Source organism: Mchenga conophoros, linkage group LG3 (genome assembly GCF_057382185.1).
Source record: "Mchenga conophoros isolate Kocher_MC1m ecotype Shallow Benthic linkage group LG3, M_conophoros_male_GT1.1, whole genome shotgun sequence".
In the NCBI taxonomy this organism is placed as follows: Eukaryota; Metazoa; Chordata; class Actinopteri; order Cichliformes; family Cichlidae; genus Mchenga; species Mchenga conophoros.
Genome location: NC_140528.1, coordinates 21371847 through 21396017, shown reverse-complemented (window position 1 = coordinate 21396017; position 24171 = coordinate 21371847). Strand labels below are relative to the sequence as shown.

The 24171-nt window shown below is 43.1% G+C and overlaps 1 protein-coding gene and 1 pseudogene across 1 annotated transcript in view; both read left to right on the top strand.

The window, feature by feature from the left end:
* The window catches only part of LOC146577664 (protein NLRC3-like), a 73055-nt gene extending 65702 nt beyond the window's left edge, over positions 1 to 7353 (top strand). The window contains exons 3-5 of the mRNA XM_085268346.1: positions 3657 to 3733; positions 3850 to 5665; positions 7176 to 7353. Coding sequence (XP_085124472.1) covers positions 4050 to 5665; positions 7176 to 7353 — 1794 coding nt within the window. The 5' untranslated portion in view covers positions 3657 to 3733; positions 3850 to 4049. The remainder of the gene's footprint in view (positions 1 to 3656; positions 3734 to 3849; positions 5666 to 7175) is intronic.
* Positions 1 to 24171, top strand: part of LOC146577658 (carboxy-terminal kinesin 2-like) — a 372043-nt pseudogene that overhangs the window by 173966 nt on the left and 173906 nt on the right.

Below are 24171 nucleotides of genomic sequence, written 5' to 3'. Positions count from 1 at the left end.
CCCTGAAACTAATCCAGAGCCTGGACCTGAACCCAGCTGTGTTTCCTTAAAGAGCAATGACTCGAAGGATGTTGATGCAAACTTTAAAGGCTGTTCTTCTGCTGCTGAGAGGTAATGTGTGTCTAGATGTTGTTCCTGACTCTGTATTTTTGAATAAATCCTCATGTTTAATATCAGCTCAGCTCTTTTTCACACACATTTCTATGTTGGTATGTGAAGCGGTGTGTGTTGGAGTGTTTCCACAAACACAGCAATCAGAGTGGAAAGAGTGGATATTGTAGGAGGTGTTTGTGTAGTGAAGAGGCTGAGTGTCTGTAGGACTCCAGCTGCTCCAGCAGGTGTCTCCTTTGTGCTTTGCTTCAAACACAGTGTAGGGAGGAGCTTCCACTCAGGTGTTTCAGGTGTTGCTGGATGGAGGAGGACAAATAGTTTTTCCCTTCAGTGACACTTCAGCAGCTCAAAGTTCTGGGAGATGTTTGTCTTTATGAAGGTTTATGGATTCTTGTTCTTACTTTGGTTAAACTGAGCAACACATTTTCCATCTAACATTTAAAGTAAATTTCCAGGTGAATAAAAGATCTGCAGCTGCAGCCTCTGTGATGTTTCACAGTCTGAAAGTAACAAATTCAACCAGAGTTCAAACAAAGGCTTAATATACGTGTGTGTTTGATATAATGCCAACAAGTACAAACAGGTGTTCTTACAGGTCTTAATCACAGAGCTCTGATAAGTCTGGTGACTTTCACACTCAGCAATTTTGCTGCCTTTTATTTTATATTGGCCTTTTTAAAGCCCTTCAAAGTCTCCCACATTCATACAGAGCTTTTAACACCAAACTCCTTTACAGTCCTTCTCCTCTCACACACGATCACACGACTGATTTGTCTGCAGCAGCTGTGTTACTGCTAGTATTTTATTATGTGTGTAATCTCCTCATATTGTTCCTGTGGTTTAGTTTGACTTCCTTCTGCAAACTCAGCTGCTCTGTTGCTGATACACGTCTCCATGAATATGATTGATCAGATGCTGCCAACACCATGTGTTTCATGTGAGCGCTCAGCTGAAAGCCTGGGTTGACTTATCGAGTTAATAACAAGCTCCACGTGACTGTGAATGCTAAAGTGAATCCAGATAAAGGAAAGAGACCCTGCTAATGTTGGACTCACTTCTTAGTGTAGATCCCAGGAGGAAGTTCAACATAGCCATTCTTTGTGCTAGCTCGACCAAACCTGAGACCACAGTGCAGGATAATGATTATCATCTGTCTCTGTCAAGGACATTTAAAATCCACAAATAACAAACATAATTATATTTGATCATTAAAAATGATGATTAAACAAAGTGTCAAACATACTTAAGTAGAAGGACTGATGTTTGTGTTAAAATACCCTCTTAAAGCTGAAATACTGATTCAACTTTCTCCAAAAGTTGTTTCTGTTCATAGCGTTTAAATGGTAAATGGCCTGTGTTTATATAGCGCTTTTACTAGTCCCTAAGGACCCCAAAGCGCTTTACATATCCAGTCATCCACCCATTCACACACACATTCACACACTGGTGATGGCAAGCTACATTGTAGCCACAGCCACCCTGGGGCGCACTGACAGAGGCGAGGCTGCCGGACACTGGCGCCACCGGGCCCTCTGACCACCACCAGTAGGCAACAGGTGAAGTGTCTTGCCCAAGGACACAACGACCGAGACTGTCCAAGCCGAGGCTCGAACCGGCAACCTTCCGATTACAAGACGAACGCCCAACTCTTGAGCCACGATCGCCCCCCCGTTTAGTGGGAGAAACGTTTTGTCTCTCATCCAGGTGACTCCTTCAGTCTCAGCTGACTGCAGGTTTCCAATCTTATAAACAGGACATTTGAATAATAACTGAAACCAGCCCACTGAAGGAACAATGGGCTGTGAGGTCAGTTCCTTAATCTTAATTATGTAATTCTCATGACCATTGATCAACAACCACTGATCAATGTCCATGAGCACCATTCAGAGAGTTGGGGAATGGCTGCAATCACAGCATTGTAAGATGGTGACAGATGTACCCTTAGGCCCCTCCTCGATTCAGAGATGGTCTTTCCCTTTTCACGTAAATGGCCTCCTTGACTCCGCCCTCAAACCAGCGTTCCTCCCTGTCCAGGATTTTACATCCTCATCATTGAAAGAGTGTCCACTGGCCTGTAGGTGTAAATAGACTGCAGAGTCCTGGCCTGACGAGGTGGCTCTGCTGTGTTGTAGCCAGAGGTTGTTTGGTTTCCTCGATGTATAAATCCTGCCAATCCTCCTGCACTTAACAGCTACACTATGTTACTCTGTTTGTGTCGGGGGACCCGATCCTTGGGGTGGACCAGTTTTTGGCGCAGCGTGTTTTGGGGTTTAAAAGCCACAGAGACCCGGTGTTTAGAAAAAATCTGTCTCAACTGCTCCGATACTCCTGACACGTACGGGATCACTACAGGTTTTTGCTTAAGCAGCGGCTGGTAAATGTGGTTATCCCAGCTTTGACAAAAGTCCAGCTGGAATAACCACATTTACTCTACGTCCAGATGAACAGAATCAACTTTTGGAGATTTACTTTCCTGGATGATTAAGAATGCATCAAGACGTTCCTCCTAAAGTGTTATTCAGTGTTGTGACAGTCAGCTGCTTCAGCTGCTGCTGGGATGGGCTGTGGCAAAGAGAACAGAGAAAATCAAAATCAGAGTTTTTCTCTGAATTAAAAGCAAGGAAACAACAATATATTCTACATGGTGAAACTGATGGTTTCTGGTGTTTGGGTCTGTTTTTCTGTATTTATGCAGATAAAGTGTAAACTCAGATGAATTATACCATCAAATGTTAAAGGAAAATATGAGGATGAGTGTCTGTGAGCTGAGAAGGACGTGAAGCGAGCAGTTTATCCCAGAGCTGAAGCTGCTCTGTGTGCAGAGATGAGCTCAGATTCCTGCTGTGATTGATCAACAGTCACAGAAATGTAGACTTGTAGTTATTACTGCAGTATGGTCACAGCAGATACTGATAAACATGTATTATGAGGATGGATGATCAAGTTTCTCACTCTCTCCTTTAAATCTCAGTTTTTTTCTTCTTCACAGTTTATCTGTTAATTTATTAATGAATAACACTGAAAGAGTTTCTGTTATATTTCCCCTTGAACATCAGCTTATTAGGGCGGCATTAGGAAATAGCCCCCCTCCAAAGAATGAATAAATGAATGATGATAATAATAAAATGATTCAAAAGCAGAGCTCAGAGTGGTAGAATGGTCAAACGTGGATCCACGGGTGGTTCAACTGCATTTGGTGACGTGACTAAAGCAAATCTTTCAAATAATCCCACCATCAACGGGATGTTGTCTCCTTTACTACGGTTACTTTACTTGGTCACCGTGTGAATTTCTTTGAAATGAACCAAATTCTTTTATTTGTTGGTTGTTGCATATTTAACCTCTACAGTCAGGAAAGGAGGAGATGAGGCCTCAACAATGTTGGGTTGTAGCTGTGGTTCAGGTTAGAGTGAGTGTCCATGGAATAAATGTAAGTCAGTGAACTGGAAACATGACTGTGTTCAAACTTTGTTTCCTTTTTATAATGAGTCTAATCAAAGGTGCACAGAAGTATCTCCACTGTGACTTTTCTGTGTCACCATCAGAGCTTCTGCACAGTGTGGAGAAAGATCCAGAAGCAGAGCTGGACTGCAGACAGCCAGTCAGAGCAGCTGTGTACAAAGTAAGACTGAACATCTGTCTGCTGATGGACTCATTTCTGAAAACTGGACTTCTTGTGTTGTTCAGACATTGAAGAGTTTTCTTTCTCTTTAGTCTCATTGTTTTTCTTTCTTTCAGCAGATGTTGGTCTGCAGGAGGTTTTAGATGAACATAAGATCAGTCTGAGGAGGAGATGTGAACGTGTGACTGAAGGAAGTGATGAAACAGGAAGTAGAACCCTCCTCAACAGGATCTACACTGAGCTCTACATCACAGAGGGACAGAGTGAAGAGGTTCATACCCAACATGAGGTGAGGCAGCTGGAGACAGCTTCCAAGATGGACGCCCTCCATGACGCTCCAATCAGGTGCCAGGACATCTTTAAAGCCTTACCTGACCAACAGAGACCCATCAGAGTGGTTCTGACCAACGGCGTGGCTGGTGTTGGAAAAACCTTCTCAGTGCAGAAGTTCACTCTGGACTGGGCAGAGGGCTTGGAGAACCAACATGTCAGTGTGGTGGTTCTGCTTTCATTCAGGGAGCTGAACCTGATCAGAGATGAGCAGTACAGTCTTCTGGAGCTGCTCCATGTTTTCCATCCAACATTACAGAAGGTCACAGCAGAGAAGCTGGCTGTCTCTCAGCTTTTGTTCATCTTTGACGGCCTGGATGAAAGCAGACTTTCATTGGATTTCACCAACAGGAAGCTGCTGTCTGATGTCACACAGAAGTCATCAGTCAGCCAGCTGCTGACAAACCTCATCCAGGGGAATCTGCTTCCCTCGGCTCTCGTCTGGATAACTTCCCGACCCGCAGCAGCCAATCAGATCCCTCCTACATGTGTTGACAGGCTAACAGAAGTACGAGGCTTCACTGACGCCCAGAAGGAGGAGTACTTCAGGAGGAGATTCAGTGATGAAGAGCTGTCCAGCAGAATCATCTCCCACATGAAGACATCCAGGAGCCTCCACATCATGTGTAGTATCCCAGTCTTCTGCTGGATCACTGCTACAGTTCTGGAGCACATGTTGACTACAGAGCAGAGAGGAGAGCTGCCCAAGACCCTGACTGACATGTACTCACACTTCCTGCTGGTTCAGACAAAGAGGAAGAAGAACAAGTACCATGAGGGACGTGAGACGAGTCCACAGGAGCTGACGGAGGCTGACAGGGAAGTTCTTCTGAAGCTGGGGAGGCTGGCGTTTGAACATCTGGAGAAAGGAAACATCATGTTCTACCAAGAAGACCTGGAGCAGTGTGGTCTGGATGTGACAGAGGCCTCGGTGTACTCAGGAGTTTGTACAGAGATCTTCAAAAGAGAGTGTGTGATCTTCCAGAAACCAGTCTACTGCTTTGTTCATCTGAGCATTCAGGAGTTTCTGGCTGCAGTCTACATGTTCCACTGTTTCACCAACAGGAAGACAGAGGTGCTGAAGATGTTTCTAAAATCAGAATCTTTCACCAAGATGATTTTCAGTCTTTTTGATAACAAACATCTCCAATCACTTGATGTATTTCTGAGGAGAGCCATGGAGAAATCCCTCCAGAGTGAAAATGGCCACCTGGACCTGTTTGTTCGCTTCCTTCATGGCCTCTGTCTGGAGTCCAACCAGAGACTCTTAGTAGGTCTGCTGGGTCAGACAGAGATCAGTCCAGGAACCATCCAGAGAGTCATCAACAACCTGAAGGAGATGAACAGTGATGAAATCTCTCCTGACAGAAGCATCAACATCTTCCACTGTCTGATGGAGATGAACCACCTCTCATTATTTCAGGAGATCCAAGAGTTCCTGAAGTCAGAGAAGAAACTCTCTGAGATCCAGTGCTCAGCTCTGGCCTTCATGCTGCAGATGTCAGAGGAGGTTCTGGATGAGTTGGACCTGCTTAAGTACAAAACATCAGAGCAGGGACGACAGAGACTGATTCCAGCTGTGAGGAACTGCAGAAAGGCTGGGTGAGTCCAGATGTGATCATTAACATCATTGATCAGTGTAGGTTAGTAGTTTAATGTTGAAAATAAAATCAGATTGTAACCACAAAGTGTTTGTGTCCGTACGCTGCAACCTTCCACACCATTCCTTTATTGTACAGACTCAGCAGCAGCTCCATGGATCCCAAATCCAAGAGTGGAGAACAGATTTGAAGTGTGTCACATCCATGCAGTCACAGCTGTTTCCACCATGTTTCCACTGATATTAATCCTGTTCAATGACACGTTTCATATCAGTGAATATGTTCTTTAGGACGTCCACTGACATGTTTAAGTGTCCTGCTGGAAATCACTCAAATCATCCATGAAATCCATGAAAAATCCTTTTAGTGTTTCTAACTTCACCCTCTGTCCTCTCTCTCTCTCCATCCTCCTCACTGCTTCTTTCACTGATAATCACACAAACATCGTATTCAGCTACAAAATAACACAATAATATCATCTGATGATCATTATTATAAGAGCAGGATCCATATTTGATATCAGAGTAACACACTGCTTGGTTATGTGCAGTCATCATCAGTGACTGTGGGTCAAACAGAAGCTCTCTGATTGGTTGCTGACCTTGGTCACCTGTCCACTCTCACCTGTTTGTGTTTGCTCTCTCTTTGCTGTCTCCATCCTCTCTCTCCTTTCTCTCCCTCTCTGTCTTTGTACGTCACTCAGGTCCAATGGAAACAGTGACATTTACAAACCAATCAAAGACAAACTGATCCATGTCAGGTTATAACAATATTCAAAGTGAATACAGGCTGCTGCTGGACACAGACAGGTAACATCATTTTGACTTGCTGTCACCTGGATCTGGACTCATAAACACTGAAGCCCTGAACAGGAATACAAATCATTTTCTGCCAACTAGCGACACAGCAGCAGATAATGGCTCAGAAAGCTAAAATGAGCCAATCATTTCTGTGTTTAGTTCCCCTGAAATCAGATCTGATATCAGCAGCTCTGAGTTCATTCATCATTATTGTCCAGTGATGAGATTTCTGCTCCGTTTGGTAACAGTCAGCAGGTTTTTCCTGCGTGTGGACGTGAACAGTCGTACCTGACAGCAGGTAGCAAACAGAGATCATCTTTCCAGCTGGAACTCTTCACTGAGCTGAACTCATTCAAAATGTTCTGGAGTCAAAACAGGAAACAGTCCAAATGTGTGTCTTCACTCTGACTCTGGATCAGATCTCAGTGACAGACTGTGGACATTATGGAAGCCTAAATGTGACACCATCTTCCTCCTTCATCTGCAGATTAAAGCCAAACAAAGATTCTCATTAAAAGTCTGCAGGTCTGAGAGAGACTCAATCGTTGTGTCATGTCAAACACAGTAAGAGGAGCTGAAGCACAGATGTGAAGAGCAGATTCATCAGATTATGACCTCACTCTGTTTTGTCTTCATATACATTCAGTCTGTGTTTATAATGCAGATTTTCTGCTTTTATAATAACACATTTTATATTTTCTATCATCACAGACTGACTCGGTGTCAACTCTCAGAGTCTCACTGTGAAGTTGTGGCCTCAGCTCTGAAGTCCAACCCCTCCCATCTGACACAGCTGGACATGAGTTGGAACAAGCTGCAGGATTCAGGTGTGAAGCTTCTGTGTGCTGGACTGGAGAGTCCAAACTGTCGACTGGAGACTCTGAGGTGAGTTCACTGACTGCGGCTGTTGTTGTTTTTCTATATTTCAGGTCTTTGATTGATGTTTGAAACTTTCTTTAGTTCCTAAATGTTCAGGATGTGTCTGAAGACAAATGTGAAGAAGTTTGAGTGCTTTCAGAAATGTTGTCTTTCCAAACGACTGAACAACAGTTTTTCCTTTTGGCTCCAAACAGAAGTGACAGACTTGAGCAGGGTTCATTTAAAGGCTGACAGAAGTGGAGTGGTGACGGGGAGATGTTTGACAGGACAGTGTTTCAGCCTCCACAGGTTCATGTTGTGCTCCATCAGTCAGTGAAGATGAAGTCAGTGCTGATGAGGCTGTAGAGTGTGTGAGGGATGTGAATGAGGATGATGAAGATCTGATGATAGCAGATAAAAACAGGCTGCAGAGACTTTGAGCCATACAGGGCACACAGTGTGTGTACAGAACAGCTGAAATCATTATGGAGGCCTCACTGGGATATGGAAGCATCACAGTACAGCTTCAGTGAAGCATTAAAGTCTCTGATATGAGATGAGAAATGAAGCAGCCAGAGCTTTTTCATGAGTGGAAATCCACTGTGACTGTGAGCTGCTGCTACAGCCTCCAGATTAGCCAGCAGCTCATCCTGCTCAACATTTCCTCACCAACTTTAATGGAAGTGTGATGTTTTCAGCTGGAGTGATGGTCAGGGTGGCCTCCCTCTCCTCTTCTTCTCCTCTTCCTCTTTCATTTGTAAAGCCACTTCTGCTGCTTTCATTCATTTGGAAGTCCTGTAGCTGAGTTTGGGAGAGACTAACAGCCTCGGCAGCAGAGGGGAGAAAGGCTGTAACACCACCACTTTACTCTGTTCTACCTGTCACATCATTTTATCAGGAAACAAATATGCTCATGTTTTTACTATGTTTGTCTTGAAGATGTAAGAAGATCACATGGTGCTTTTTATTATTGTGTTGGTTTGTTTGCTGTCTCTTGGATGGAGCCCAGCTGTGCGTGGCCCCTGGGCCTGTGGTCAGAGTGTGTGCTGGATAATCCGGCCCAGGATGAGGCCAAACTGAAATGGGATGAAATGTCTGTCACATAATTGAGCTTAGTGTAGTTTCATTTCTGCACAATTTAAAAACAACCAAAACTTTGTTCTGTCTTTTCTGTGTTATACTGTAGACTTTCTTTGATACTGTGTCCAAAAGGAGCAGCTTTTACTTTGAAAGGGAGGCGTCTCTGTTTCCTCTTCAGGTTGGATGATGGAAGCAAATGAGTGTGTGATGGTCTTTCAGTGTTGCACTTTGTAGACGCTCCCTGAGCACTGGTCTCACAGCCAGCTGCACATAGAGACCAGTGTTGTTAGTCCAGGTCAGAAGATGACTTGTTGGAATGAAAATGAGCTTGTAGTTTGTCTGCTTTAATAATGTGACTGGAAAAAGGTGTTGGACTTCAAATATGTCCATTTCTTTCACACTTCACCTTTAAAAGTGAAGCCTTGTGGTTCCTGGAAGGAAAAACACGACTTTTTCAAGTCTTTGTCCTGTTTTTATGATAAATGTACGACTTTAATGTGAAACATTCAGAGTTTTTTCTCTTGTTGTGTTTGTTTGAAGCTGCTTCCTGTTGGCTTCAGCTGTTTGGAGTTTCCATTTTCTAAACTTCTACATTCTGAACCTTCTTCAGCTCTGAACAGATGATGAAACACTGAATGATTTCAAGCTCACACTTTGTCTAATAAACTTACATCTTTCATTCTTTATACAGATTGATGGACTGTGGTTTGTCAGAGATCAGCTGTGATTATCTGGCAGCAGCACTGAAGTCCAACCCCTCCCATCTGAGACAGCTGGACCTGAGCTGGAACAACAAGCTGCAGGATTCAGGAGTGAAGCATCTGTGTGGTTTCCTGGAGAGTCCAGGATGTGGACTTGAAACTCTGAGGTCAGTCAGCATGTTTTAGTTGTGCTGAGATGAATATGATGTGAAAGTTGTGCTGACACTAAACTGCAGACATCAGGCTGATATTATACTGATCCACACTGAGGATCTTCATGGTAAAGTCTGTTTTCTTCTTCTCTGGTTTAGTCCATTGACTGCAGCAGAACAATGTTCACATTTCAAACAGTGAGACTCAACGTATGGCCCGCGGCCCACACGCGGCCTGCCCACCTTCCCTGATTCAGAGAGAGGGGACCCTGATTAACTGTGTAGTGTTCTTCCTCACAGTTCTAAGTATCAGACACAACAATGAATAATCCACAGCTGACTGTCTTTAGCAGGTCAAAGGTCACGGCACACAGCAGACAGTGGGAAATATTATAACTCTGATCATTTATCAGCACATATCCATATGTATAAAAACAAAGCTGACACTGTGAGACTTGATCAGAGGTGTGATCATCACAGCAGAGGCCTTTGTGTCAAAGTCACTGAGGATCAAACAGAAACACATGAAGCAGATTTTCCTGTTCTGGCTTTTTATAGCAGATAACCTTCAAAATATTCTGCAGTCCATCAAAAACTGAAGCAAACCATGAATCAACATGTGAACATGAGCTGATGCTGCTGAAGTGAAGCAAAGTTACAGAGGTTTGATTACAGACACAGCTGAGAGTTTGTAATCTGTCATCATTTTAAAAGGTTTACATTTCTTCAGTATTGAACAGCAGAAATGAGGCTTTGTTTTGGGAGGCTGACAGCAGTGAACACAACAGCAGACTGGTGCGTAATAAGCAGTGAATAATGCAGGAAACAGATTTTTGAAGGTAAACTGTTCTTGAAGTACACTGAGAGAGAGAGAGCTGTGCAGGAAGTAAACGTCAAAGTCAGAGAGAATTCATGACGATGTTCATCAAACGTAAAGCGTAGTTTGGATCTTCTTCTGCTGCTGGTTCAGTCAGTTTTGGTTGGAGACAGATGAAACCTGCAGCTTCAGGATCTGTGAGCTGTCCACTGTCAGCCCCGACGGCGTGTCCGTGTACGTGCCGTCGAGTGAACGATCCACACTCTGTGTTTCCATCTTTGTGTGTTTAGCTGCTCTCATTTACTGTTTTGTCTGTTTGCTTGTTGTTGAAATACTTTTGGGAGCTTTAACCTGAGATTCTGGCAAAATACATTTATATAAAAAATAGATTCAGGATTGAATGAATCAACATCGCTTTATTCAAATTAAAACCATTTAAATAGGAAAATCCATTTTTTTACAGCCGCCTCTAATGCTGGGTAATGTCAGCTGGTCCATGTGCAGCTGGCTGTGAGGCTCAGGGAGCGTCTACAAAGTGCAACACTGAAAGAACATCATCCATAAATATTGAGTAATAACTGGACTCTCATACAGCGAGACTCAAATGCCTTTAAACATCAGCTTATCCTGCTGATCCAAGTCCAACACTGAGTTTGTAAAAACGTGTTTGTCAATCATTTTGTTTGGTTTCTGAGGAAAATGATTCAATAACTTGCTGCTAATACACAACATTTCATCATATTTCCTCATAACCCTCTTTTGTCTGACCATTTGATCCCATTTGAATTTGCAATAAAGGATCCACAGAGTTTGGTGACAATAATGACAGTAGATGTTTGTGTGAAAGTGCTGGAAGCAAATGAGTGTGTGATGTTCTTTCAGTGTTGCACTTTGTAGACGCTCCCTGAGCACTGGTCTCACAGCCAGCTGCACATAGAGACCAGTGTTGTTAGTCCAGGTCAGAAGATGACTTGTTGGAATGAAAATGAGCTTGTAGTTTGTCTGCTTTAATAATGTGACTGGAAAAAGGTGTTGGACTTCAAATATGTCCATTTCTTTCACACTTCACCTTTAAAAGTGAAGCCTTGTGGTTCCTGGAAGGAAAAACACGACTTTTTCAAGTCTTTGTCCTGTTTTTATGAGAAATGTACGACTTTAATGTGAAACATTCAGAGTTTTTTCTCTTGTTGTGTTTGTTTGAAGCTGCTTCCTGTTGGCTTCAGCTGTTTGGAGTTTCCATTTTCTAAACTTCTACATTCTGAACCTTCTTCAGCTCTGAACAGATGATGAAACACTGAATGATTTCAAGCTCACACTTTGTCTAATAAACTTACATCTTTCATTCTTTATACAGATTGAGGCTCTGTGGTTTGTCAGAGATCAGCTGTGATTATCTGGCAGCAGCACTGAAGTCCAACCCCTCCCATCTGAGACAGCTGGACCTGAGCTCCAACTACAAGCTGCAGGATTCAGGAGTGAAGCATCTGTGTGGTTTCCTGGAGAGTCCAGGATGTGGACTTGAAACTCTGGGGTCAGTCAGCATGTTTTAGTTGTGCTGAGATGAATATGATGTGAAAGTTGTGCTGACACTAAACTGCAGACATCAGGCTGATATTATACTGATCCACACTGAGGATCTTCATGGTAAAGTCTGTTTTCTTCTTCTCTGGTTTAGTCCATTGACTGCAGCAGAACAATGTTCACATTTCAAATCTTCAAAGATGAAGAAAAATCCTCCACTGGATAATTCACTGTGAAACTCTCCAACTCTTCATTCCACCTTAAAGTCTGTCTGACACTGAAATCCAAAGCAAAATGTGCGTTTGCTTTACAGACAGCAGTCCAACACAAACATACACACATCATCCAAAACACAGTCCAACATCCAAATCTCCTCCACTGCCAGCATGAATGATGGGAAAGAGAAGGAGGAACACTCTGACATTCAGGGTTAGAATGAGTTTCATGAAGCAGACTGTGAAGATCAAAGCTGCATTAGAAAGCTTACATGAATGAATGAGTGGACAGAAGTGGACAGAGATCATCTGAAGCACTTCAAAGGCTTTAAATCAGCACATTTCTCTTTATTCTTTATCAACTCTGTTAGTTTCTCTCAGTTTTCTGTGGAATGAAGCTAACAGCAGGCTAATAAGATGCTGACCAATAGGTTTCTATTAAAGGTTGTAATTTGTATATGAAAAAGTGCTTTGGCTCAGCAGGGATCAGCTTACAGGTAGAATACAGCTGCTGGATGGGATTAGCATGTCATAGCTATCTACCAAACTGCTAACTGGGGGATTTCAGGCCATCTATGGATCATTTTTGCTAACTGTTTATTCAGCTTAGGCTCACAGGGCTGCAGCCTGTGCCCTAGCTGTCATAGGGCAAGAGGCGTGGTCCACCTGCACAGGTGAGCAGTCCATCACAGGGCCAACAGAGAGAGACAGAGAAGCACTCTCTCACATCCACACCTACAGCCAATTTAGAAGCACCAATGAACCTAAGCAGCATTTCATTGGACTGTGGGAGAACATCCAACCTCCACAGAAAGGCCAACAAGCTTCAACCTACAACCTTCTTGCTTTAAGGCACTAGTGCGAACCACTTTTCCCCATTTCAGCCCAAATCCTGCATCTTCCTGTTTCTGACTCCAGGCCAGCTCCACTAACACTTTCTCATCAGACACTGCCACCTAGTGGAGGAAGTCTTAGTTCCATTTGAAGCTTCAGATGACAGTTAGTTCCTTTACAAAGAGGTGGAGGTGGTGGGGCCACAGCACCATCATCACTGAGTGCCATAGGACACTTAACCTTTGTTTCCATATGCTGGGAACTTCCTGTTGTTCCAAGGAGGACTGGAAAATGTGTGAAAATCTCCCAGTCAGTTCCTCACAGCACACTTCAATCATTTCCCTCCCACAGCATCAGGACCAGGGCTTTTTCTCTCTTTGGTCCCACTAAGAGATTTCCACACAAACACCTCATCAGTGGGACTCTCAGAGCTACCAGCCCTTTGCTACAATCACAAAGCTCTTCATTGAAATCAATGATATCAAAGCTGGAATCAAATGAGTCCAAGTCTTCTGCTGATTCAGCATCACATTCATCTTTGCTCCTTGTTCTGCATCCCCACCATGGACTTCATTCCTTTCCAAGCCAGCCTTGAGTGTCCTTTATTCAGCTCATCCTCTGCTTTACTTTTACACCTGATTTTAGCTGCTTTATCTCTCTTTCAACAAGTTTCTGTGCCTCAATCTTTTTCTTCTCTCCCTCATAACAAGACAGCTTCTTCTGCCTGAGAACATGTTGGAGTGATTTACTAATCCAGGGCTGCTTATTGGGGAAAATGCTTCCTGTTTCCAAAGTAATCCCCATTTTTCCCAGAAAGAAATGTAAGTAGAAATCGATGATCTAAGTGAGAACATGAGCCTTTAAAAAGTCCCAGTGGGTGCAGTCAAAGCAGTCCCTCAGTCCCAGTATAGAGTCTTTGGTCCAGACTGGAACAACTGTGTGCCCAGTTTGAGCTCTCTTCAGTGCTGTGACCTGACAGACCCAGAGGGGCCATCACATCACATTTAGAAGCTCCCCTAATGGAGCCACAACACATGTCCAACACTTAGTCTGTCTTGTTGGACCAACTGGAAGAAATGATTCAAGGACTTAGTCACAGAACAGAGATTCAAATCTCCAAAATCCAACTGGCTGCATCAGGACATATAGTCTGAAACTCTGCACAGTTTCCTGTTTGAAGCTGCTTCCTGTTGGCTTCAGCTGTTTGGAGTTTCCATTTTCTAAACTTCTACATTCTGAACCTTCTTCAGCTCTGAACAGATGATGAAACACTGAATGATTTCAAGCTCACACTTTGTCTAATAAACTTACATCTTTCATTCTTTATACAGATTGTGGGGCTGTGGTTTGTCAAAGATCAGCTGTGATTATCTGGCAGCAGCACTGAAGTCCAACCCCTCCCATCTGAGAGAGCTGGACCTGTGGAGAAACAACCTGAAGGATCCAGATGTGAAGCAGCTGTCTGATCTTCAGCAGAGTCCAGACTACAGACTGGAGACTCTGGTGTAAGTAGAGTGATGGAGTGAGTGGGTGGTGCTGTCAGCAGTATTGTACTAAACACAGTCAGTATGAAACAAAGATCCAGTGTTTCCTGTAAAGCTGCAGCTTCTCAGTGAAGCTGTGAGAGGAGAATGGTGACAGGCTTCAGGATTGGACACAAACACTTCCTGTTTCTGACCTTTATGGTCACCATAGTAACGGCTGACACGCTCTGATCAAACACTGTCAACAGCCAATCAGCTCTCTGAACAAAGCAGCACGCAGACCAATGACTGCATTCATTTCCAAGTTTAAAGCAGTGAAGAACACAGTCTGTAGGTGAGGAAGAATTTAGTGAGAGCAGATGTTTGGATGGAATTCCTCCAGTTAACAGCTGGAACCGTCCATCTGGATTGTTGGGCTTGTTGTTGGGGTTCCTACAGAGCTCAGAGTGGACACACCAAGGTTCTTCTAATGAATGAAAGTCCAAACTCAAACTAGGAGGGAAAAACATTTTCATCAACTTCAATAAAAATCCAAAGATTAGAAAAAGTGAAGCAACAATGAGTCCTAGTACAGTCCCAGCACTGAAGTCCCTGCTGCTCTTTATACTGGATGTGCTGCATCACTGACTGACAGCTGATGAAGAGTCTCTGGAAACACGCGTTTATCTCCTCTGCTCTTCCTTCTTCTCTCTGCAGGTGGAGCTGATGATGGTAAACAGGACGGTGTGTGTGCTGAGAGAGGAGGAGCTGTGTCCTGATGATCCAGAGAGGTTGAAGCAGCAGCAGCTTGTGTGTAGAGACGCTCTGACTGGGCCATGTTACTGGGAGGTGGAGAGGAGAGCTTCATCCAGCAGTGACTGACAGAGGAATGAGAAGAAGTGCAGATGACTGTCAGTGCTGCAGAGTGAACTGCTCTGAGAACAGCTCCACTGTCAGACACAATGTAGAGTCCAGCATCATCCCTGTGTGTCCCTCTGGATCTGACAGAGGATCATCAGTGTATCTGGACTGCTCTGCTGCTGCTCTGTCCTTCTACAGTCTCTGCACAGTCTCTGTCTGACTCTGGCTACATTTTTGGCATTTATATTCTTGGTTGCTCTCTTTATATTTTTCACATGCAAAATGTGCCCATCTTTGGCAAGATTCACACTGCACCTGGAAAGGAAAAATAAATGGCTCATATTCTGTTTGGTGAATACTATTACTCAACATTTTAATTATGATTGGCAAGTAATGATACTAAGACTTATGTGTTTCTTTTGTTTTGTTTTGTTTTACCATTTCAATCATGCTGCGGTCAGCGTTAGCATCTAACATGGAGCAAACAATGCAGTAGTCCTCAGCGTTCCCTGAAACACAATCATAGTTAGGTTTTAATCAAACATTATTTATTGAATAATTAAAAAATAATAGTACATTTTTTCCAAATATACTTCCTGGAAAATTAGTCTAAATTAGACTTTGAGAAGGGTCTTATCTGAAAGTGTTTGAAGAGCACTATTTGTACTGTGCTGTTTGAAAAGCACTATTTAAATTGGAAGTACGCACTAACGTGATAAGGACTTTACTGGACTTACCTCGATTTTCAAGTAGGGTGCAAGCTATCTGCATTCGCTCCAGCACAACTGGCTCTGTAGTGGTTGACACCTCACTGACCTCTCCAAAATCAAGGTAGTGTTCTGCAAACTGTGAGATTGATCATAATTAGAATGTAAAGTCTTAATTAGGTAAAGGATAGGATAATTATAAGCCACAAGGCTTCAGCCTATTCCTTTTTCAGTTACTGTATGATTAAGTACTTCTATGTAAAATGATCATCTTTGTTGTTGTTGACCGAAATAACTTTCACTTCACTTAAATTCACTTAAAGTCTTAATTCTAGCTAACAAGAAACTGAATCATTTGAATACGGGTTACCTTTAACAGTAAAACTCCACAACTGCTGGAATCCTGTCGCTTGTTGTGTTGCATAGTCTGTAACTGCCACTCCATGGTGTCTTCATGCCCTCTCATCCTCAGAAAATTCCTAGTTGAACAAAAGTGTTTGTAATGAAACAAGATTTTTTTTTTTTTTAATCTAAGAATAACACCTCAGTATCATACATACCTCCAGTTGCGCAGAATTTTCCTGTCATAAACACCTTCATTCCCATGGGGTCTATGAGCAGTATTTTCTGTGCAGAAATGTTGACAATCTAAAGAAAAAGTTAAATTAAAAATTACAATTGTTTGTGCCACTGAAAACTTATTTAAAAATAACACTTTGTGCAAGAAACTGCTTCACAACAAATTACGCAAATTAATAACAAAATGAACACATACCACAAGAATCCAGTGTGTACCAAAGTTCACAGGGCACAGCCACGTCTTCAACTGGGAACTTCATCTGTGGGATTGGAAGTGCAGAGTAATTTGGATTTACTTAGGTACCATGCGTCTCAGGGTGTTTTCAAATATAGTCTTCTTTAAAGGAACCGAACTCTTTCCTCAGCAACAGAAAGGAGTCAACTGTTTGGACCACTTCTGAGCTTTCAACATACCAGTTGAGGCATCTGAACTGCCCAGAAAACAACGAGCTTGCAACTACTGAACAGAGCAGGTGTGCAGCATTCTGCACAAGTATACAAAAATGTTAGAGAACAGTAAATAGGGTTTTTTTTTTTATTTCAAAATTAGTAGGTAAATGACATTTCTTACTTACCTTTCGTCTCTCAATAACACGGTGCAGATATGCATCAATGACCTGTTTTGAAAAATCTGAGTTTATACAACAACAGCAACAATTTTTGAAGTAACTGCTTGAGTGCTGTACACAAAAACATCTAAAGGAATAGAATTGCTGATAAAGGTTCTTTCTGCATATACTGGAACTGGGTATTATGATGTCACAGATGTCACAACATCTGTGTTGTGGTTGATAACATTTTTTCCTGTTGAAGTGAATGGGTGAAACCTTATCAGAGTTTTGCAATATAACCCCCCCCCCCCCCCACCTACTCGCACATTTTAAACTATTAATGGTCTCTGCACTGCAAATGCTTCAGAAGGAGCAGAACCTCGAAATCAGACTCAATAATGATAAGTTCTCTTACCTCATCAGAAACCACCGTGACCCCTGCAGTGTTCGAAAAGAGGAATCCAATAACTTGTATGGTCCAACAGCTGCCTCCAAGCGCCCAGTATCCTTTGCACGCCATAGCCTCTTTACTAAAAGAAAAATATGATAAGTTAGCTCAGGCATGCATGAGATTTGTAGTGGATACGCTTGGTAAAGGCCGACGGGCCACAACAGGAAAAAGTCAATACAATAGGCATGCATTTACACGCAGAGAAATAGGAAAGGTACAGCGGGTGGGCAAAATAGAAAATTACTGACAGGCAGATCCATTTCCAGACTTCCACAAGCTCAGTGCACGTTGCATGTTTCTTTATATCCAATATGAGTTGAAGACTTCAAAATGCAAACAAAGTCATGCAACAGTCAATTAAGTTGCAACGCCAAACTGGCAACAAATGACCAACTGGTCAAAAAGAGTTGTTCACTATGTCACCTTCATTTTCTAAGCTTTGTTTCCGGGAGGGAAGTTCTTGTTCACGCGTTTCTGGTCCTGGAACACAATTAAACTCCTTGTGTCAGCCGTTTTGGGTGCATAATGAATCCTCTGGACTTTGCTGGCACTGAGGGTTAGCAGTAGGATGGCAGGGAGGCATCTTCAGGTCTGTGCTGCTGTTCACCGTCTGACTGCGAGTTGGGTATTTTTAATTGTCACTGATATTTACATGGTGGCTTCTTCTGTATGGCTTGATATGGTCAATGCTGTAGTGATTTCTTAAAGTTGCTCCTTCCGTGTTTTTTTAATCTCACACATTTGCCAGCGATGTCTTGAATGGTGTAGGGTCCTGAAAAATCTGGATCAAGTCTTCCTCCCTTCCTTCAGCGTTTCATGTTCAAGAGAAGAACTCCATCTCCAACGCTGTACACAAGGTTTCTGTACTTCTGGACTCGTCTAGCATAAGCTTATGCATAAGCATAAGATTGTACTTAAACTGAAATATGACACCTACTCAATGATTTACAACATAGAGGTAGGTTGTTTCCTCTTAAACATTTTAACTGCTTTCCTTACAAAATGAACTGGAAACCTATAAGTTCAGTCTCTGAGGTGCTCTGCGATTTCTCTCAGGGTAATGTCTGCCTGTTTGGTCAGAGTCCATAGTGCTCTGTGTGGAAAGTTCAGGTGTTTGAACATTGGTGGTTTCACGTAAACCCTGAACCTCAGGTGGTGAAGCGAGGGCAAACTCTTCTGAATCTTGAGGTGTAGATGTGTCCTCTCAGGTTGCTCTGGAACCACGTGACATTCCTTATCTAGAATCTGATCAACATGTCTACGCCAGACTAAGTTGGCTCCAACATTTATGGTGTATATCAGCGGTCCGGTCCGTGAACGAATCGTGCCAGAATGCCATTTCTGACTTGGGTCTCTGTAGTCTCTGGCGAGAACTCTTTGTCCAACATTGAAGAACCTGGTTTTGTTTCTTGTTGCTTCCACCATGGAAGACTGTTTATCTTGGACATCCTTGCGAATGTCTGGTTTCAGCAAATCTAGATGTGATCTCAGATCTCATCCCATGAAGAGCATTGCAGGTGTGTGTCCAGTTGTTGCATGAGTGGTAAGACAGTAAAAAAATTGTCAATTTTCTGTTGTAGCGGTTTCCCCTCTGTGCGACTGGCTGGTTCAGCTTTGTTGCAGGATGATGGTGAGCTGAAGTGATATGTCGTATGCCGTTACGCCCAAGGAAACACTGGAACTCCTCTCCAGTAAACTGATGACCATTGTCACTTACGAGCTGTTGTGGCAGACCTGTGCGTGCAAACGGTGACCAAAGACTATTGATCGTGCTGGCAGCTGTTGCTTGCTTTACGGGGAAGATTTCTGGCCACTTTGAGTGGGCATCAACCACAACCTGGAACATTTAGTCCATAAATGGGCCAGCATAGTCTATATGAATGCGTTGCCATGGAGCGGATGGCCACTCCCACGCGTGTACAGGTGCTGTTTGAGGCTGGCGCAGCGTCTGCTGGCAAACAATGCAGGATTTAGCCATATTCTCCATTTCACAATCAGTGCCTGGCCACCAAACATAGCTTCTAGCAAGACCTTTCATCTTAACACCCAAATGTCCATCGTGCAGTGAGTCCAGTACCTTTGTACGTAGTTTGGGTGGCAGGATGACACGAGTTCCCCACATGACACATCCTTGGCAAACGGATAGTTGGTCTTTGTGGGTGGAGTACGCAGAGAACTGAGTGTCACTACAGGACGGCCAACCATTCACAGTAAGATCGTTTGACAAGATTGTGTTTTGGCTCGTTTCTCTTTTCACCTGAGCACTTGTGACAGGTAGGGGTTCCATTTGTGTAACATGAAACACAGTAGCTGGATCAGTCATTTCTTCGGTGGGTTGCATGTGTGGAAGACGTGAAAGTCCATCTGCATTTCCATGTAGCTTTGTCCCTTTGAACTCAATGGTGTAGGTGTGTGCACCCAGGAACAAAGCCCAAGCAAGCATGCCGCAGCCATGGTTGGAATACCTTTCTGAGGGTTAAAGATGGACACCAGCGGTCGGTGGTCTGTGATCAGGGTGAAGTGTCGTCCATATAAATACTGATTAAACTTCTTCACTCCCCACACTAGACTGAGTGTTTCTCTGTCTATCTGCGTATAGTTGTGCTCGGCTGCATTTAGGGACCTTGAGGCAAAGGCAAGTAGTCGTTCGGATCGATCAGGCATTTTGTGAGATAGCACGGCACCAATGCCATATGGTGAGGCATCACAGGCGAGGCGAAGTGGTAGCTTGGGGTCAAAGTGTGTCAGAACCTCCTCTGATGTAATGAGCTGTTTAACTTAACTAAATTAAATGCCTCTTCATAGTTTTTTGTCCATTTCCATTTGACATTTTGTTGCAGCAGAGAGTTCAGCGGGTGCAGGACTGTTGAAAGGTTTGGTAGAAACTTGTGGTAATAATTAATTAAGACCAAGAATGAACGTAGCTGACTCACATTTTTAGTGTCTGGTGCCTTCAGGACTGCTTCAACTTTGTCCTCGGTTTTGTGGAGCCCATGTCTGTCGATCTTGTGTCCACAATACTCAATGGCATCCTTGAAGAACTCACATTTGTTTTTGTTTGCTCTCAATCCATATTTTTCTAGCCTGGCCAGGACTGCTGTTAGGTTAGCCAGATGAGTCTGACCGGCTGGAGCAGCATCTAATAACCAACTCACAAAATAAAGAAAAATAAAAACAAACCAACAAACACAAAAACACCAGGCATCATGATACAGACTTATAATTTGCACCAATGTTTTTTCGAAATTCTATACACGAAAGTGAGCGCGAGAGCCCTCGGTGCGCCTGCTCGCTGCCAAAGTCAAAGTAAACTTTATTGTCATCTCTGCTACAGACAGTCCAGTATACAGAGATATGAGATGACGAGGCTCCAGTTACAGCAGTGCAAGTAAACAAACAATAAGAAGAGTAAGAAAATAAATATACACTTTAGGACCAGGGGTAAAGGATCAATAACAATTTAAATTTACAGTTTGAGGGGAGGGGGCCCCTGCTGCTTCCAAAAAGAGCACATTTCATTTATAATGTTGTAAATCCAAGTCCATTATGTATTCATGATTTGAATCCTGGGTTGTGTGAAATCTCAGAAATGCACCCTAGATGAAGTGAATCTGTGAACTAAGGTGTAGGTCTATTAGATCATGTTGTGGTGATCCTTGTGTTGGGGGATTTGTGTTCATACTGGAGTGCAAAATTAAAACCAATGGAAGATGGACAAGAAAAGTTCAAAGCCATCATGGTGCTCAACTTAGAAAAAATAGAAAAGAAGAGGAGGAGAAACGAGCAAAAGATGCAGGTAAGCAGATGTGTGATTGGATAATGGCAGGTCATCCTGAAACTATCAGAATCAGAGTGAGTCAGAAATTATGTGGGTTACAGTTGCTCCAAGAAGAAATGGTAAAAAAACAAACAGTAACAGACTAAACTCCAAACAATACATTATGTTACAGATTTAAATATTAATTAGTCCTTGTCAATTGTTGATTTGTCCTGTTCTCATTGTATGACGAATTATGATGGCTGTTTGGTAGCCATCTGCATACAATGCATACTCTCTCTGTGTGTGTGTGTGTGTGTGTGTGTGTGTGTGTGTGTGTGTGTGCAGCAGCTTTATGTTAATGTGTGTAAGGATTTGTGTCTGTGTGTGTGTGTGTGGGGGGCGCCAGAGGGATTGTTCGCCCAGGGTGCCAAACAGGCTAGGACCGCCACTGCCTGCAAATAAACAACATTGACATCAAAAGTTTTACATTTCCTAAATGTATCCCACAATCTGAATATAACACCCACTTCCCCACGTTTGATCCGCTGTGTTAAATATGATTAAGAACAGAATGCAATCATTTGCAAATCCTGTAAACCAGTATTTTAAACAAAGTGAGAAAATGAAACATTTAAAGAAAAATATTAGCCCATTTTGAATTTGATGGCAGCATCCTCTCTCCATAAACTAAAGGCGTTACGATGTTTAGTGCTGGACCATGTTGGTTAATGTGTAAACTTCTGAAACGTTCAACAGTTTCCATTTTGATTAACCTGACCAACATCTAACATAGAACACCTTTGAAGTGGACCTCGCACCCTGTGGATAACTTCAAACACGTCGAGGTCTTCAGAGGCTGAACTTTGACCCAGCATCACAAGGAGCGCCATAAACACTTGTTACGGTTATTAGAAGGAACCCAGCCTTTAGACATCCCCACAACGACATCGTGACCAAGGGTCTGTTGCATGATTTTTAACATGGCTACAATGTGTCGTCTGCTGCGTCATCGTTTAATACAACAACGTACTGAAAGAGAGCATTCAGCATCTGACTGAGCTGGACTAACCTTCCCTTTCAAAAGTGAAAACTGCAACATAAAACTGGAATACAACCAACTTCTAATGAAATGTAACATTTTATAACATGAACACAGATTCCAGGTGAGCTGTGTCTTCCAGGACTGGATTTACCAGAACAGGTATGAGGACGGTGCCTGACGGGCATGTACGAGCTGGAGTGGATCCCAGCTAACACAGGGTGAGGAGACAGACGACCGTTCACGCTCACACTTATTCACCAGTTAACCTAACCCCACTACCTGAATGTGTGTGAACTGTGGGAGGAAGCCAGAGTCCCCTGAGAGGACCCACACAAACACGGGGAGAACATCCAACCTCCACAGAGACTCTCTCTGCACTAAAAGCACAAAATAAAAATCACACCGTCATGTAATTCAAGAAACTGGTCTTAAAAAACATTTAATCTAATATGTCCACATGGAGCCCGTGTTAAGGTCCGTACTGGGCTTCAGAACATCAAGTGAACAACGTCAGATGGGACCTGAGTGCGTTGTCTCCTGATAGAAAGTGCTGAGGATCAGAAGGACTCAGGGACAACACGATATCTGTCCAGCAGAGGGCGGCATTATTCCAAACGGCTCATCGAACTATTAATCCTACAGAGAATGTGATGATTTTGTGGATAATTAAAGTCAGTCATTTATCCACAAACACAACAAGCTGAAAGTCAGTGATGCTGCTCGGTTTGCAGTCCTGAATATCACGGCACAAGCAGGATTCACTGCACTGTTAATGTTAGCTATGTTATATTGCTGCCTCTGTTCGGTGGTGTCGAGTCAAACGGACTTTAACGTGTGTTTGAACGAGCTGACGGTTCACTCGTTAAGCTGAAAGAAAGATGCTTTAATCACAGCAGTCACACATGTGTCCACTGCACCATCTGGAACTCTTCTTGTTTAGCACTCGTAATAACACAAACACTAAATCCTCCTTCTCTGGTGCTGTTGTGTAGCAGTGTGTACACCTGAGACTGTCACCTGTCTGTCTGTCCTGCACAGGGCTGAACTGGGACAAAAAATCGGCCCGGGCATTTTGACTAGAGACCGGCCCACCAAAAATGTGACGTCATTCAGGGGTAAAAACCGCAAAGGATTCTGGGAACTTGTGGCAAGAGGTACTAGCGCATGCAGGCTTTCAATTGAACTCAGCTACAGAGCGATAAAAAGAAACACAAAAAATAGCCGGTGTTGTGCCAAAAAGTGATTGTCTGCCAAAAAGTGATTGCTCGTATTTAAATTGCTATAAGTAACTTGTTGGGCTATAATATGTGAAACATATGTCAAATGCATCCCTCATGGATGACATAAAGTCATCTCTCCATCTCCATCTCCTGCTCTTTTATTTCTCTCTCTTGCTCCATCTCTCTCTGCTGCTCTTCTGTCTCCTCTGTCACAGACTTCTCCACTTTTGATGATAAATCAGCCTGGTGCAACATGTAAGGATTGGCACAATTTGTTAAGATTTTGAGGAGTTTGAGAAACTAACCTTAAGCATAAAATAAAATTTACTATCAGTAACTTCATAGCACCCGCCCAGCAGTATATAAACTCCGTCATGCTAGCTAGTACCAGTTATTCTAAGCGACTGTAAAAAGTCAGCACAATGAAAACAAACTACAACTAAACTTGGTTTATATCTGACACAGATAGACAGCAGGTCATAACTTCTTACCTGAAGTTCAGTTCCTCTGCCACTATGACCGGTGGCGGCCTCGGGTCTCTCCTCCTCTTGCCTCCCCTTTCCCTTATCCACCTGCTGGCCTCCACCACTTGCTGATGTTGCTAAATCTGTGGAAGCTATGCCACAGCTACCGCCAAACAATTCAGTTATTTTTACACATTTGGCAGCGTCTGCCTGAAGGGCTTGTTTCTTTTTGGCCCTAATTTTTTCTGCACCTTCTTTCCTTTTTTTGTTCTCCATTTTCTTTAGTTCATCTATAAGATTGCTAAACAAGGGGGAGGGTGCATCCGACCTCCTCGGCTGTAATTGGTCCAGCCCAGAGTCGATCATGACCAATTGGCCAATCCAACACCTTTCATTATTTATACCCTTCCAAAAAAAATCGATCGGCCCAT